This window comes from Homalodisca vitripennis, chromosome 7 (genome assembly GCF_021130785.1).
Source record: "Homalodisca vitripennis isolate AUS2020 chromosome 7, UT_GWSS_2.1, whole genome shotgun sequence".
Lineage (NCBI taxonomy): Eukaryota > Metazoa > Arthropoda > Insecta > Hemiptera > Cicadellidae > Homalodisca > Homalodisca vitripennis.
In genome coordinates, this window is record NC_060213.1 from 25,057,667 (window position 1) to 25,073,884 (window position 16,218).

A 16,218-nucleotide genomic window follows, 5' to 3' on the forward strand; every position below is an offset into this window, starting at 1 on the left:
AATTTAAATACCAAACATTACCGCGATATTACTGTGGTGTCGGAACAGATTTTGCATAGACTCTTGAAATAAACAGTGATAAAAATACTTGTGACTGTTACTATATTACTTATTATAGTTCACGTTACGCAACAGCAGTTGTGCAAGTTATCTCGCTACTTTACTCGCCGGAGTAAATACAGCTTTATACAATGCAAATTGTGCCACCCACTTGTATTTTTTCGTTGTAACATATCAAAAATTCAAACTCATTACATAGCCGACTGTTTGTGTCAAGATTATCTGTTGACCAATAAGCACATAGCTTTCAAAATCCTAGTCTTTTATGAAGCACAAAAAAAAAAAAACAAGTTGTCAACTTGAAACGGCTCAAAACTTTGTAATAAGTACTATACAGGCAAATCTGCAATTTACTACATAATTTACCAAACTAGAACACTCATTAATCTTTGTTGTAGGCTTTTAGAAAATACATCACAAAATTTCCAATCAAGACTGTATTAACCCATTGCGGATCGTATTGTTTTGGCGCGCAGGCACCAGCGAGCACGAATTAATTCACGGTCAGCGGCCGCACGAACAGCAATGGTGCGCCACATCTTATCTCTCGCCATTGCATACTAGAAAATTCAGCTACAAAGGTATTCGTTCAGATGGAACATGGGCATGCTGGGTTATCCGTGATGTAGGAACGATAACACGCGAGCAAGGTTACGGCGTGGCAGGGATGATGTCTGAATCATAGTCTAAATAAAGCGGCTCAGGCGAATCGATTGCAACATCCGGGTCATTGTCTAGACTAAACCCACCAACATGTACGTCTGCGTCGTTTAGTTGTGTCATTAACCTCAAAAGTATTATAATATCAACTGAGGAAAACACCCAATCAGAAGCGCTAAAAAGCAGAGAGTAAACTCATATGAATGATTTTTCAACTTCGACATACAACTGCAATCTGTAGGATATTTATAAAACTTTTGGAAAATTCTAAATGTAGACAGTTGTTAAACACTCTTAGTAGACAAGTGAAGACAATCGCCCGATCTATCAGACATTAACAGAACTATTTGGAGGGAAATTTAAAAGCAGACCGCTTATGCGACCTGAGCTCGTCACCGTGCCGTTAGGCCCGGCCGCTGCGTGACGAGCCCAGCTCGTCAGTGATCCGCAATGGGTTAAGTTATAATTTATGATGTACGGAACTTGTGTATGAAATTTCACTATGTAATGTAATGATGGAATAAAAAAAATAATAAAAAAAAATAAACATGAGACATTGTCTCTTTAAAATAATAAAAGGAATAGAAACTGATTTTATTTTCAAGAATCTTTGTTGGCTTTTAAAGTTTGTTAAATTTTAAATGAGCACAAAGTAAAAGAACAAAATAGAATGTTCACTATACAGTCCAAAATGTGCAAAACATAACTAAAATTTAGACTACTAATAATCTTTTACTCACAAGAAAAGCACTTGCATTGTACAAGCATACATTCGTCACACATTGATAAATAATAACTACTGGATTTAGAGCCCCATTTGGAAGCCTAGAAAAGAGCTTAGTTGAACTAATTGGGTAAATTTATACTAAACCGACAAAATTATAAATGTAATTAGACAGAAATTTTTTTTTACAGTAATATATTCATGTCACAGTATTCTTAAAGGGACACACAAACCCACAAGAATTACAGTGCTTATTAACGTAATATTTATTTGTTGTTAATTTGTTTATTAATAAGTTGATGATATTGTTAAATATATTAAGCGATTGATTGTTTGTTTTACACCACCATTATTTTGTGAATAATGTATTCATTTATTTGTTTTAAATTATACAATTTATTATTAATAGTAAATTTGTTATTGTTAGTAATTAATATTATAATTATATGTCCTTTATTGATAGCATTATTAAGGACTCGACAAGTCCTTCATAAAATAATGTCAAAGTCGTCTCTGTGCGATAACTCTTGACAGAAAAGTACTAGAGACTTGACACTTGGTACAAGGAAGAACTCGTCTGGCCAACTACAATTTTGGAGTTAGGATAGTAAGATTATTTTAGGCAGTAAAGTTAAAATAAATTTTGTCAGAAGTTACATTAGTCAGGACATGCAAATACCACTGCCTCACAAATTTTGCATCCTTTAAATGGGTACAAGTTAAAAAACATGAAAAATAGAACATATTGAATTAATCATCAATTTTTAAAAATCGGGTAAAAAGTTACATTTGGTTCGGTAAAGATCTGTGATACATTCCTTTAGTGCTTCATTTTATCTGTGAAGCACTTTTTACTTCGAATGTTGACTTGTCTGTACAGCAGCAATGTGTATCTGGTACAAAATGGTACAACAATAAAAGTATGAATGACCTTTTACTGCCTAACGCTTGCTCTCAGCACAATCCAGTAGTTATTAAGTGTAAAAGGTGTTTTCCATTGTATTGATAATGACCTGTCTGCGATGAAAGGCTGGATGTCGGACATGCGGACCAGCGCAGCACCTCGTGGTGAGCTCCAACACCACAGTGGCGGACGACCACCGCGGAAGTGTCTTGCTGCCTCCAGCAGCTGCGGATCAGTTGCGGATGACGGAACCACCAACCACTCAGGCAGGCTGTGGCATCATCCAGCATTAATTTGTTATTCCGTAAAAGTACAAAACAATCTCTCATAATTTTATATTCCTTTACTCTACAAGGACTATTCCTAAAGTAATTGCCCTTCACTTCTGTGCTGGTAGTAGCACTCTGCGCACAACACGTCAATCACTATCTAGCCGTGGCAGTTAGAAGGTCATATGAACACTTGTATCTTCAATTGCATCTTCTATAGCTTTGCAAAATGTGTACCACAATTGAGTTTCCTACCAAATGCAAAATGAGAGCTGTAATTAGGTTTTTTACAGCAAAACAATATTCAGCAACAGCTATTTATAGGGAATTTTGTGCTGTTTATGGGCCTAACATTATGGGTGAAGGAGTGCACATGAATGGGTTTGTTTATTTAAAAGTGGGTGAACCCACGACGAAGGAGTGACAGGCCATCAGTGGTGAGTGATGAACTTCTTGACAAGATCAACATTTCACAATATCTGAGCTTTCAGATAAATTTCCATAAATCAGAGGACCAGTTTGTTTGGCTCTCAGCTTTTCGATGACAAAGATGAACTCAAAGATGCTTTCACTGAATGGCTAAAGACGCAGGCGGCAAAAGGTTTTGGAGAAGGCACTTCCAAGTCAGTCAATAGATATGATAATGGCAATTGTATAGAAAAGTTTTTTTTTTCTGTAGTCCCCTTCTCTCTATGTCTTTCCACACTTGGTCCTCCCATCTTCCTCTCGGTCTTCCTCTTGGTCTTCTTCCTCCTTCCTCCTTCTCCAGTGCTATTCTAGGCATTCTATTATCTCCCATCCTCTTCACATGCCCCATCCACTGTATTCTTCTTCCTTCCATTGTCTCTTGCAGTGAAACTACCTTCAATCTTTCTCTGGTTATTTCGTTCCTTATTCTATCTCTTCTTGTAGTCTTCTCTATCCCTCTTAAAAATCTCATTTCTGCAGCTTGCAATCTGCTTATCCCTTTGAACCCCAGGCGACGAAATATCGTCGCCGAGAAGATATGCGAAGATCCCCGCGGCGACGATGTATCGTCGCCAATGAAGTTGCGAGAATCCCCGGGCGACGTAATATCGTCGCCATGGTATATGCGTTTAATACACATTTATTTGAAATCGTAAAATACTTATTTTATGAGTATTAATACATATTTATATGTATTTTATTAAAATACAAAATCGTAAGTACCAACAATTTTGACTATTTATTTATTTAGGTAATATCAGTGATTTTTGTGTTGTACGCCTAGAGGTTTTTACAAGTCGCATACTTTTATATAAAAATTCAAAAAAAGTTTATTTTTAGAGATATCAATATAATTTTTTTTTGTACATACACAAAACTAAATTTAGAAAAATAAAATGTGGGTGCCCATACCAAAAATATTTCTTATTTTTGAATTAAAAAATCTTAAAATCAATTTTTTTGCCTAAAAATCTATATACATATATTTTAAAATTATTTTAATGCTGTTAAACATTTTTTTATACTTCAGACTAATCTTTTTCTGTGTATACAATTTCATTCTGGACATTTTGTTGTGTAATACAAGACAATAGCATAAAAAATAACAAAAGTATTAAATTTTTACAAACAGTATGCAAAACAGCTGTTTCTGCTCCGGGGATTCTCGGTAGTTCGTAGGTCAAATGATTTTGGTACGTTTTTTCCACCATCAATATTTTGGTCTGGGGTTCAAAGGGTTAAATCATTTTTAGTCCACGTCCACGTCTCTGCTCCATATAATAAAATTGGTTGGAAATAAGATTTATACATCAATACTTTTGATTCTTTCCCAGAGACCTGGAACGATAGACTAAAGTGGAGGAGGCTGTGTACGACGACCCGTGAGAACGGAAACGTCTGACGATGATGATGATGTATAGAAAAGTAGAGGAAATATGTAATTTTTAAGCATATACAATAAAATATGTTTATTTAATTGGGTGTAGTTTAAATAACGAAATGGGGGTTATTTTTGTAACAGATCTTGTAAAATAAAAAATCTGTAGTATTATCCCGATTGAGTTGACAAGTGCGGATACTGACGATCTTTTACAGCGAATTTTACAGATAATACGAAAAATCTTCTATAGTACGTGCAAAATAGCTGATAATAAGTAAAAAACCAACACTAACTTAATCTAATTCAGTTAATATGTATTACAATTCAAGAACATACAGTATTTACCATTACAAAATATTGTATACATATAGTATAAATTGGGTAATTTTCCATTTAAACTGAGGCATTGGAAAAGTCATTGAGATCAATGGAGTACTTAGTACAATGGAGTACAATGAGATACAATGGAGTTACTTGCTAAGTGTGGTGGTAATGAGTAATTTAAGCAGTGGTACATTATTTTCACTCCATTTATAATATATTACCAGTTACCAGTGCAGTGATTGAGATGTATGTTTGGGTAGGCTCCTTTCTTCAAAGTTTCCAAAAACTTTTGACTTTAGTTCATTTAAAAGACCATTTCAAATACAACATAAAAACTGGCTTAAAAATAAGTATTTTCATTTTTTTGGTATTAAAATTTACCAATAAATTAAAATAAATAGTAAAAAATAAGTACTTTTTTGTTAATTATTCTCATTTTTAATAAGCCGTTAGCTCATTGTATTCAGTGATTTACAACTTGATTTAATATTGAATTACACTTATTGAGTTGAAGTCTCTCACAGATAAAATGTTGATTACGTACCTGGACGACATTTTGAACTCCTTGTTCACAGCGGTAAGCCGCCACCCCACCGCCCCTGTCCGGGCCAACTCTCGACCCCACTCCCCAGGGTCCTGGTACATGCACACATCCATGGGACATCTGTAGTACGGCTCTCTGGAACAGACAACCTATTTTTATCCACAGAAAGCAATAACGAAACCCCATTTTTAACATAGCAACTTACTACAATTTACTACAGAGAAGCAATATGGATTTGTAAGAGACAAATTTATAGCAACACCATTGGTTAGCTTTATAGAAGAAATAATTAACCAGCTTAAGGAAAGAAGCAGGGTATTGGGAATACCCCTTGATTATCAAAGCTTTTGATTCTTTTGAACATGACTTACTCATTTCAAAACTTGGTTGACTTAGGACTCGGAAGTAAAGCAAAATACTGGTTTCACTCCTACTTGAAGGGATGCAGTTAAGTGGTGAAAGTTATATATTCAGAAAATTGTATGCTGATTATTGTACAAACCATTCCATAAGACGTTATCAGAGGTGTTCCACAGAGCTCCGCTTTAGGACCACTTCTCTTCATTTTATTTACAAACGACCTTCCTTTTAATCGGAAACATGTGTTAATGCTTAATGTGTGTTGATTATACCATCCTTGTTGTAAGTGATAAGATCATTGATGGATTGTAGGTTAGGATCCACCTAAGCCTAGAAGAAGCTTATCAGTACTGTAGAGGTAGTCGCAAGAAAGGCAAAAACAAAACAAATTCACTTTTGAAACAGAAACAACCTGACAGAGCTTGTAAACGTACATCTTGAAAAAGAAGTGAAGCTCATTCTGTGGGACTATTTATTGCCTCAGCCCTCAAATGGACCGTTATGCAAAAGGATTTCAACTGGACTGTTTGCCTTGAAAAGAATAAAAACTATTGGTGACAGCATCTCAGCTACAACAGCATACTTCGGACTTTGTGAGGCCCATATCAGATATGGTCTAATAGCATGGGAAGGTACATCAAGGCAAATATGGAGAGAGTTCTGATTCTACAAAAACGGGTACTAAAGATCCTTGCCAACCCACAGCAAATGGAAACATGCTGAAATGCCTCCTAGGAATTAAGTATCAAGATGACAGTTGTTAACTTGTACACAAGAGATGTAACCTTATAAGCTGACAAGAAAATCCAAAAAGAAATAACAATATCGATGGATATCAAATAAGACATGAAACCCACTTTGTGACTCCACGACACAGAATGACACTTTTTGACAATATTGACCACAGACTGCATAACCATCTCCCAGACCATCTACAGATACTGGATCGCAAGACTCAGAAGAACAACATAACAAACTTGTTTAAGGACTGACCAGTCTACACTTTGGAGATGAGTTCTAACATTTATCGGATTAAAACTTTTGTAAACTGTATGATTATAATATGATGCCATTGGTTTTCTCAAAGAAAGTACATATAAATAGATTATTCTACTATATTCTACTGTGAAGGAAACTGTTTGAACTGTGGGCTGGTTGTGCTGCAATGTGCACTACGACAACACGCAAGCTCATTAAAACATCTGGAAAAAGTGACTGTATTGTAGCATGTATTTTTTAATTTGTCTCAGCTGAAAACTTTACATCAACAGCACTCATTCATACTGCATAAACAAATTAATGTATGGAAGTTAAAGTGAAAATTGTAATCCTTTACAGTAAAGCAGATGAGAGTTTCTAATATTTATATAAGATAATACTGGCGCAATTTTGAAAAACTCGAGAGATTGACGAATGTGTAATGTGTAATAAAGTACACAGCATAAGGAACAAAAAATTGGGTATTAGTTCTAAAAGATCTCGAAACATAGTGTTACTGATTTTTTGCATCACTGAACAATGGCAAATGTACAGAAAAATTCTGTTTCCTTCTAAAATATCTGCGTTAAATCTCTTTTATACATTCTATTTCATATATTTGTTGTTTAAAATGGAGCAAAAATAGTAAATCAACTAAACATGTACTTTGAAAAACCTAATTGACTATGTTTTGATCGAATAGATTCCCTTCTGTTACTCCTTATTCTAATCATTGCTATTTAGGCGGTACTTAAGATATACAGACCTGAAGTCATAAGCAAAGAGCAACTGATGTCTCTTGGGGAATGCATGATGCAGTAGAGCGTTGGTGAGGTTCCTGCCATGGCCGACAGGTGAGAACTTGAAACTGAATGTCATCACTTTCATGTTCTGCAACAGAGTTTCAATTTGATGACACTTTTGGTATTGTCTTTAGAAATAAAATCAACAGAGGAAATATCTGTTTTGAGATTGCTCGACAAAAAAGTTATATTTGGAAAATGTAATGTCTGTACATTCAGGTGCACTGATCAAAGAGACTAAAACTTAATTTGGCACATATATCCAAAAATAATAAATATCAAAATAATTTTAATATTTTAACAATTTCAACTGAAGGAAGTATTTTTTTAAAACAATGTTGTTTAACTTGATATAAAACAAATACAAATAGTTAACATTGTAAAAATATGATTGGAAACACAAGTATTATTAATTAATTGTGTTAGCAACTTTAAAATGATTCCAAAGGAAAATCAATCATGACTTTTGGCTATGCACCCAATGAAAAAGATCAACATGTACCAAAAGAAAAATTATATATTTTGTTTTGTCATTTCTGCTTTGATTCATTCTTACATAATCAGTATTATTTTCCTCACTTTCTACAAAAAGAAAATTAAAATTGGTTTTTAGTGGAATCGATTAACATGCCTGCTGTAATTTGTAAGACTTTATCAGTAATTTCCAAAAAAGCTTACAGAAAGTTTCTTATTTTTCTATTTGGAAAAAAATTACATTAATTATTAAATACAAAAATTCAATAATAATTCCAAAATTAGAGGTCAATGGATTATTGCCTCATTATAAGTAAACAAGCTCATAAAATATTACTAAAGTACTTATTCAAAATTCCACTTTACAGACAGGTTACATTATTGAGACAGCAAACTCACTTTACAAACAACTATCAGACCCTTGACTTTCTCAGACATGTTCTTGCCAGGCAGCAGCCGCCTCTTCTTGTCTCCCATGAGGTACAAGGCGTCCACATTCGACAGGCAGACATCGTGTTCACCCAGCAACAGGTTTTCTTGACAAAACATCTCCTGTGAACAGCAACAGCCTTAATATCAATAATTGGAAAAAAGTTAAATATGTATTCAACAATGCCACTATGACTTCAAGAATTTTGATTGTAAATTAGAAAAACAAAATTATCCCTCCCAAGTTTAGTTATCGCAACACGTTTTTGGCGTTACTGGGGCGAGGGCAGAGGTAAATTTATTTTTCCACTGTGACATAGGAGAGCATTTATTTAGTTTTAATAATCTCCAATAAAAGAAAACTGTAAACATTTAACATTGCTGTAAAACATACTATATTCTATATGACGCGGTATATCAAAAGATTACTAAACTTAAGACCTTAATGTAAATATTTTAATTTCAAAATAAAAATGATATATTTTATGCCTGTTACCTATAAAAATTGATATTGCACGCTGATCTTAACTATGAAATAAAATCTATACTCCTTCTCTGTTGTTATTTGAGAATAAACTGGGTTTTGAAGAGAGGAATTTCACACTGTCAATGGATTGCTGTACAAAATGAGTCTTGTATTTCTATGTTGCAATAAAATGCAAAAACCTATTTAGTGACAACATTACTGTGAATGAATTATTTTTTAGAAATCCAGAACACCATTGTAAGGGAGAAGCACAAAGCAGAGAATAATGATAAAGCAGATCGAGACAATTGGACTTAAGCACCATGCTCTATGAAAAAATTAATCAATTGTCCGAGCGAGTGTTATAAAGTGAGATAAATTTAAATGAAACCCACAACTGTTGTAATGATACGGAAAGATGTGTAAACCAGATTCTAGGTACGTGTCCAGCCAATCTGATTCTTCTGCTCTTTATATCACCCACTCCTTGTCCAAGTGTGAACAAAAAAAAAAATCCTAATTTATCTCGTACAAAGAGATTTAACCGTACCCTTTACAAATGTGAAATATTCTACTGTCATGTCGTTGAAAATATATACTGTAGTAATATATTTGAGACATTATAAAACACCATAACATAACAGATACAAACGCAATCTTTCAAACACTGGTATCTACTCACTTATTCAGGTCACAAACACTAAACAAAAGGATAAATCCCTCTCTGCAGAATACTTTGATGCCTTATGTACTACTTATGTACCATGTGGGAATTATTCAGACATAATAATAATAATTATCAATATTTATATTTAAAAAATAATATTATTAATATTGGTAATATTATTTAAAAAATCGAAAAACCAAAACTTATTTTTAAATTTTCTATAGTATATTTTGTAATAATGTTTTGTACAATCACAATTGTTAAGAAAGGTATGAATAAAATTAAAATGATAAAAACACAACAAAATTCACTCACATGCTTGGTGTACTCCTCTGTTGTGACAAAAGACAGTTTGAAGTTGGTTACGATGAGCGATCCGGACTTCCCTTGCTTGTGCTCGCTGACTGGAGAGAACATAAGAACATGTTCTGCTTCTGCGATTGCCATTTCACCTGTACATTCAACAACTTGTGTACCGTACTTCATGTAGTGATTTGACTACGAGAAATGTATTCTGCACTCTACACCACTGGTCTTGACAAATTCTCCAACATTTTAGAAACTGTTGTATGCTTTGAATTACTGCATCAAAACTGCACATCCACTTAATTTCTGCTTCTGACCAATTCACTAAAGTAGGGGCAACAAAAGAGTGCAATTGGCGGCGACAAATAGAATGGTCAGACTTGTACAACATTGCCACACAATACCTCAACTGCCACCCAGCACGGTGCGTTGCGGTTTCAGCTGGCAGGAAGTTTGGCAACGTCGCTTAGTCCTTGTTGGCTGCTCCAAGATCATGTACCAAATACCCTTCTTCCACAACTGCACTCTCTGGTGGATCCTACTGTAATTGTTATTCTACAATTTAACTATTGAAACTGTGATAAATAATATGACAGTAGTGCTCAGCAATAAGTTTCAAAGGATCCAAAACTATTGTTTTAGGTTTTTTTTCTAATGTTCACTCTGACGTGGGGCTATGGAGCCCCACGTTTTATTTTTTTATAGTTGAGTTTAACCCAGCCGTATTTGCAACAGACTTATTAAATGTATCTGATAGAATTTTAGAATGATTTTTTTAATGCTTTTCAGGGAACAAACTTTTTTTTAAGGTTTTTTTGACATATTCCAGAGTGTTCACAAAAGGTTGTCACAAATTTCTGTAGGTAAACAAAAAAATGTCATATCAAAAATAGGTCTAGAAATGTTTAGCCACTAGCCGCCATATAGTATTTTTTATTAAAAATGTAATATCTCTAGAAATAGTAAAGCTACAGCTATCAAACTTCGCACTTAGGTAGTAATACATAAGAGAAATATTTTTTTTTAAATAGTATGATTTGCTTTAATATTAACAAAATGGCACCTGTTGAAAGTTTTTAGTCATATAATAAAAACAAACCAGTAAAGTTATAAAAAGCGTACACGATACCATCTTGTGATTTTTATAGCAATTCCAATGGTACATTTCACGACAAAATTTACAAACGCATAAGCGAGCATGATCACTTTATAGGTATGCTTGCATAATCCGGGAGTAAAAAAAATATTATTAGTTGAAATGTATCAGATATTTTATAAAAAAATTACAAGATATTAACTATTTTTAAATTTTTATAACAATTCCAATGGTACTTTTCTGAATGAAATCCGTCAACACATAGGAGAGCACGACCACTTTAATGGTACACTTGCACAAGTAGGGTGTAACAAATAGCTGATACCTCAACTGCAACATATAGTGTAGATCTAGTTATGTGTAGAAAACTCGTTTGCTCCACCGTGAATTGAGATCGTGTCAGGACATTGTAGTGCATTCAATTGTGCACCTGATGAGAAAATGAGAACACCACTTCATCTGGATTACATTTGGTTGTAGTCTAGGTGTCTCTGATGTCGAAACAATTTAAAGAGTTTGTTTTGAGCTTCGCTTTTGCGTTCATTTTTTGTCGGTGAAATGGAGCTAAACTTAACATTCATATTAATGCAACCCTTCCCACCAATGCTCTACGTTAAAGTGGGTAGCTTTAGGATATGTTCCAGATCATGGATGTGCTCTGAAAATTCTAACATTATTAAAATGTATGTAGTTATATTTTAACCTATTGTCCAATTTATTATGACTAGGTTGTATTACATTATTCCACATCAAAACCATCATTCCACGAAGACTTAACAAACAATTACTTAAAAAGAGAAGTCCAAATGTCATTGAAATTCTATAGGCTGTATATCTATCCTACCAATGTTTTCTTGGGTCAAAGAAAAGCTGTACATTGTTCGCCTACTGTCATTTCTATAAGAAAAATATAATTTTTGAAAAACATTTTGGCTTTAGATGGGGATTATCGACAATTTATGCTATGTTTGACTTCATCAATAATCTTACTATAGTTTTAGATGAACGACAGCATTTGTTAAGTGTTTTCATGAATCTACGAAAAGCGTTCTATCATGAGCTCTTCTACATCATCTCGGACTAAGGAGAATCCCATTTGATTGGGTTTCTTCATTTTTGGCCACAGCCAGATGGTTGAAATTTCCTCTGCTGACGACTCTGGTTGCTTGAGTCTGTTCTTGGTCCAGTCTTGTTTCTGCTATTTGTTAATGACATCTCGTCTAGTGTGTTAGAAATTTATGTTTATTTGCTGATGACACTCTATCAATATGTCACATAAAAATAGAGAACTTTTGGAATGCAGTATATTTTTACAAGGTAGTTGTCAGCTTCAATGGCCATAAGAAAATCCCCTTACCTTGAAAGCTGTAAAGACTTTAATATTAGAACTAATGTGAATGGTGCTAGTGAAAGTTTTTCCATCCTTTCAGATAAGATTTAAATATTTCCTGAATAAAAATGAATTCTATTCCGTAAGGGAGTACTTGATGTTCAAACAGGATTGACTTAGGTTCAGTCAACATAATTTCAACCTTTGTTGTTTGTAATTAAATTTGTATACTGACCATTGTCCTACAATGAATTACTGTTAATTGACAAATAAATACTTTGACTACTTAAATCACATCACTGTTCTCATCTTATGCACACTTTAAAAGTAAGTACAACTTTATCAAAGATTAAGGTCACAATATTTTGATATCTGCTACTGAATTTCCCTGAAGTGGTGAGATACCTAAAATTGATTTTAGGCTCAACCTAATAGCAGAGAATGGTGTTTAAGTCTGAGATAGTGTGCAGAGTTTCACTGTTTATCAGACTTCAAGTAATAAAGTAGAAGAAAGGAAAGAATAGCAAGAATATGGTAAAGTACAAAGTGTGGGACAATATAAATGAGAATTTCACAATATACATAAATAATTCTTAGCAAACTTCATCTTCACTATAGATTTTCAAAAGAGAACATAAAACCTACAAAAAAAACTAAAAGGTACTGTAATTGACATTTATGGAGTTGTAATAAAAAACCTTTGTTAAATCTTAACTAAGCAGAATTAATAATATTTCAATGAACAAAATGATGCAAAATACAACATTATCAACCAGTGCGTACCATTGTGTATATGGCAAACAAGCGATGCCATCATTCTACCTTCAACTATACTCATTGACTGACAAAGGTTGAGTTACCAGCTTATTATCACAGGAGGTGACAGTCATATTATGATTGGGCAATGCCTTATCACAAGATAGTAATACCATAACATTTTATCTTGACATTCTTTGTTTTATCTTTCCAGACTGAAATAATTTCCATTTTTATTTGCAGTGTAAGAGAACAATGATGTTCATGAGATTTATCTCGCTTGTAATCGAAATCAAATTAAAAATACCATAGCACTTCAGGATAATTGTTCACTTTCTATTGTAAATTGTGAATTCTTACCTGGCAGACAGCGTGTATTGAGTTCGGAAAATGATTCTTCATTACTTGTGTTGAAAGGCTGTAGAACAAAAACATATTTTGAAATTGCATGTAAGAACATTAAGACAAACTATATCTACATCTAACCAAACACATCCACAAATACACATGAATACAACCTAAAGAGCTGAATTAAGTACATTTAGTAAATTTAAGAATTATGTTAGTACAAGGAACTTCAGTATTAACGTTACACAAGTTCTATATAACTAACAGCTAATGTATATACACAACTATTATCTCTTCTAAAAGTGATCAAGGAAAAAATACCATGGTTTTTAATGGAATTGGTCAATAATATCATACCAGCCAGCTCAGGAGTAATGGGTTCAAATTCTGGTACAGACTAACAAAGAGTGGAAATTTTAATATGGGCTTACCATGGTTAATTGATAGCTTATCACTTTCTATAAAATAAAAATATATAATATTATGAGTGTGAAAATGCCATTAAACATACTAAGTTCCTCATACTTTCAATATGTCTATTTTCAGAATTTTGGAAAATCTATAATATGGGTCCATATCAAATCAACACAGGGTATAAAAATGACCACATCAGAATTTGATATGAATGTAGTCTTTATATAGATTAGAAAAAGCGCCAATTTGCCCCAAACATTTCACACTGTTTCTTAGTTACGGATATGTAAAGTTTCTCAAAATCCACCAAAAAACTGAAACCGACAAATTTTTAAATCACCTTTTCTCAATTGAGCTAGAAAGATAGGAGTGGTGTCATTTTATTCAGTTTTACATGCCCTTTCTTTAGATGAGTAACACAATATACTTTGTACTGAAGAATCTTTTTGGTAAATCAAATTCAAAATTTTGATTTTTTCAAAAGTGCATTTTTAAAAATTGAAAAATTCCTTTAAATACTTTATAATTTTGGTAAATAATTCTCAAGATTTCAAAGTGGGAGGCTAATGGGTTAATAGTTTAAGAAAGTGTGTTTAAAAGTTTGGTACTTTGGGATTATACCGACCACACTAGTATGAGGAAAACAAAAATATAAATTTATAGAAACAAACATTATAGAACGAAAAAACAACTCTTTAATTACAAAATTACAATGATTATCAATTGTTAATGGGTTTCCTGTGACGCTCAGAATGCAGCAATATCAGCCACATGTATTCAGCTAGATGAGTCAAGATGGTGTCGTGCTGTTCGTCGTTGTTTTTTATTACGCCATTTAGCTGAAACCCACATTCGCTCAACCTGTTGAGTATTAGCACCAGTTTCCGGGTCGACAAAATTGTATTGACGGCACCAGCTGAACGGGCGGCGAGACTCTGCAGTCACGTTATCTACTAGACTGCTCGACTTTGACCTTTGTCTGAGGATGGGGAGGGGTTTGCGATAAGACAATTCCTGCTTTATATTGACGAAATATTGTTCTACGCTAATCTAGTAATCAGTAGAAGCAAAATGTCAAATAACGATTCATGTCTGGGTGTGGTCGGTATAATCCCAAAGTACATTTTCTTTATTATTTAAATGACATCTTTCCTGTTACCTGTCTTAATTTTATCATTTGATTAATCGTTATAGTTCCTTTAGTATTTATGACATAATGTAACTGTTTAAACTATCTCTATCAGTTTGAAACATGTGACTTTCATTCAGTATTTTAGATACATTGATATCAATTTATAGTTCTGTTATTTGTATACTAAGTATCGATGATTGTAATAAGTGAGATAAAAACCTGGTCCTCTTATCGTACTCTGCCCGATAGTTTTTTATTTATGGATAATATATTAATTTGTAAGATTAAAAACCAGTTGAACTAATTGTTCTTTGAAATATCAGTAAATTCTTAATTACTTAGTCCGCCGTTTTCTGTTTTCGGTATTAATAAATGGTAATGAATAGCGATGATTTGATTTTGTTGGTTGTCATTTAGGTACCAGTAAGATTAAACGCCGGGGCGGCAAATCACGAATTTGACGTTACCAACGTATTCTGCTCACCCTCCTGAACAAAAAATATATATAGTACTAGGGGGTGCAAATGACAAATAACATGATTTTAGGGGGTATATTGATAAGTGGTAAAGTTTCTAATGTTTTAATGTTCAGTTTGTGTGCTGTGTCTGGATAATCTGTTTACTTGAATATTATCTGCGGCCGGGACTGATAGCAGCCTGATAGCATACCTGTTATCTGAGTTGTCCGGGGCATAGGTCAGTTCTACACAAGATATCGTGTTCAGTAGGTCGGATTGAGTGAGTGAGTTTACAATGATGAATCAACCATCCACTAGTTCAACCAACCCTAGTGAATTGTGTGTGTCGGAGTGTTTCGTAGGGCACGTAAAGAGCTTACGTTTTAACCGAAACGAAATTATCTCTTTTTTAATAGAACAGGGCATTTTTAAAAATGAGTGTATTTGTTCGTCGTCGTGCGGTCGAGTGGTGTTTTTAAACCGGGAGACTTTGTCGTTTCGTTGTGATAGACCACTTTTTTGTTGCTGCTGTTTAGCTATATCCGCCAACACACTAATGGTAAGTGTTCTCTGTTAATATCCATCTATATATTTGAGTTTTTCATGATTTATTTAGTTTTTAAACTTTACATAATTGCCTTTGCATTACATTTCAATTTATATTTTTGATCAGCCCCTCTAGAATTTTATATTTTACTGATAGGTACTATCTCGAGGGATGTTTTTCTTTTATTGACATCAGCGCGGGGCAGCACCAAAGGTGCTGCCGAAGCCCGCGCTGATGGCCGGAGGCACTCGTAATTAATTTTTTTCTCGAAATTAAGAAAAACATTATTAATTTTGATCAAAATTCTGCTCATTTCTGTA

The 16,218-nt window shown here is 33.7% G+C and overlaps 1 protein-coding gene across 2 annotated transcripts in view; it reads right to left on the minus strand.

Moving 5' to 3' along the window:
- Positions 1-16,218, minus strand: part of LOC124365701 (myotubularin-related protein 10-A) — a 43,509-nt gene that overhangs the window by 26,374 nt on the left and 917 nt on the right. For both annotated transcript variants that reach the window (XM_046821639.1, XM_046821638.1), the window contains exons 2-7: positions 13,360-13,417; positions 9,827-9,963; positions 8,349-8,501; positions 7,439-7,563; positions 5,335-5,469; positions 2,458-2,619 (exon numbers count right to left, since the gene is read on the minus strand). In XM_046821639.1, the coding sequence (XP_046677595.1) occupies positions 2,458-2,619; positions 5,335-5,469; positions 7,439-7,563; positions 8,349-8,501; positions 9,827-9,963; positions 13,360-13,417 (770 nt within the window). The remainder of the gene's footprint in view (positions 1-2,457; positions 2,620-5,334; positions 5,470-7,438; positions 7,564-8,348; positions 8,502-9,826; positions 9,964-13,359; positions 13,418-16,218) is intronic.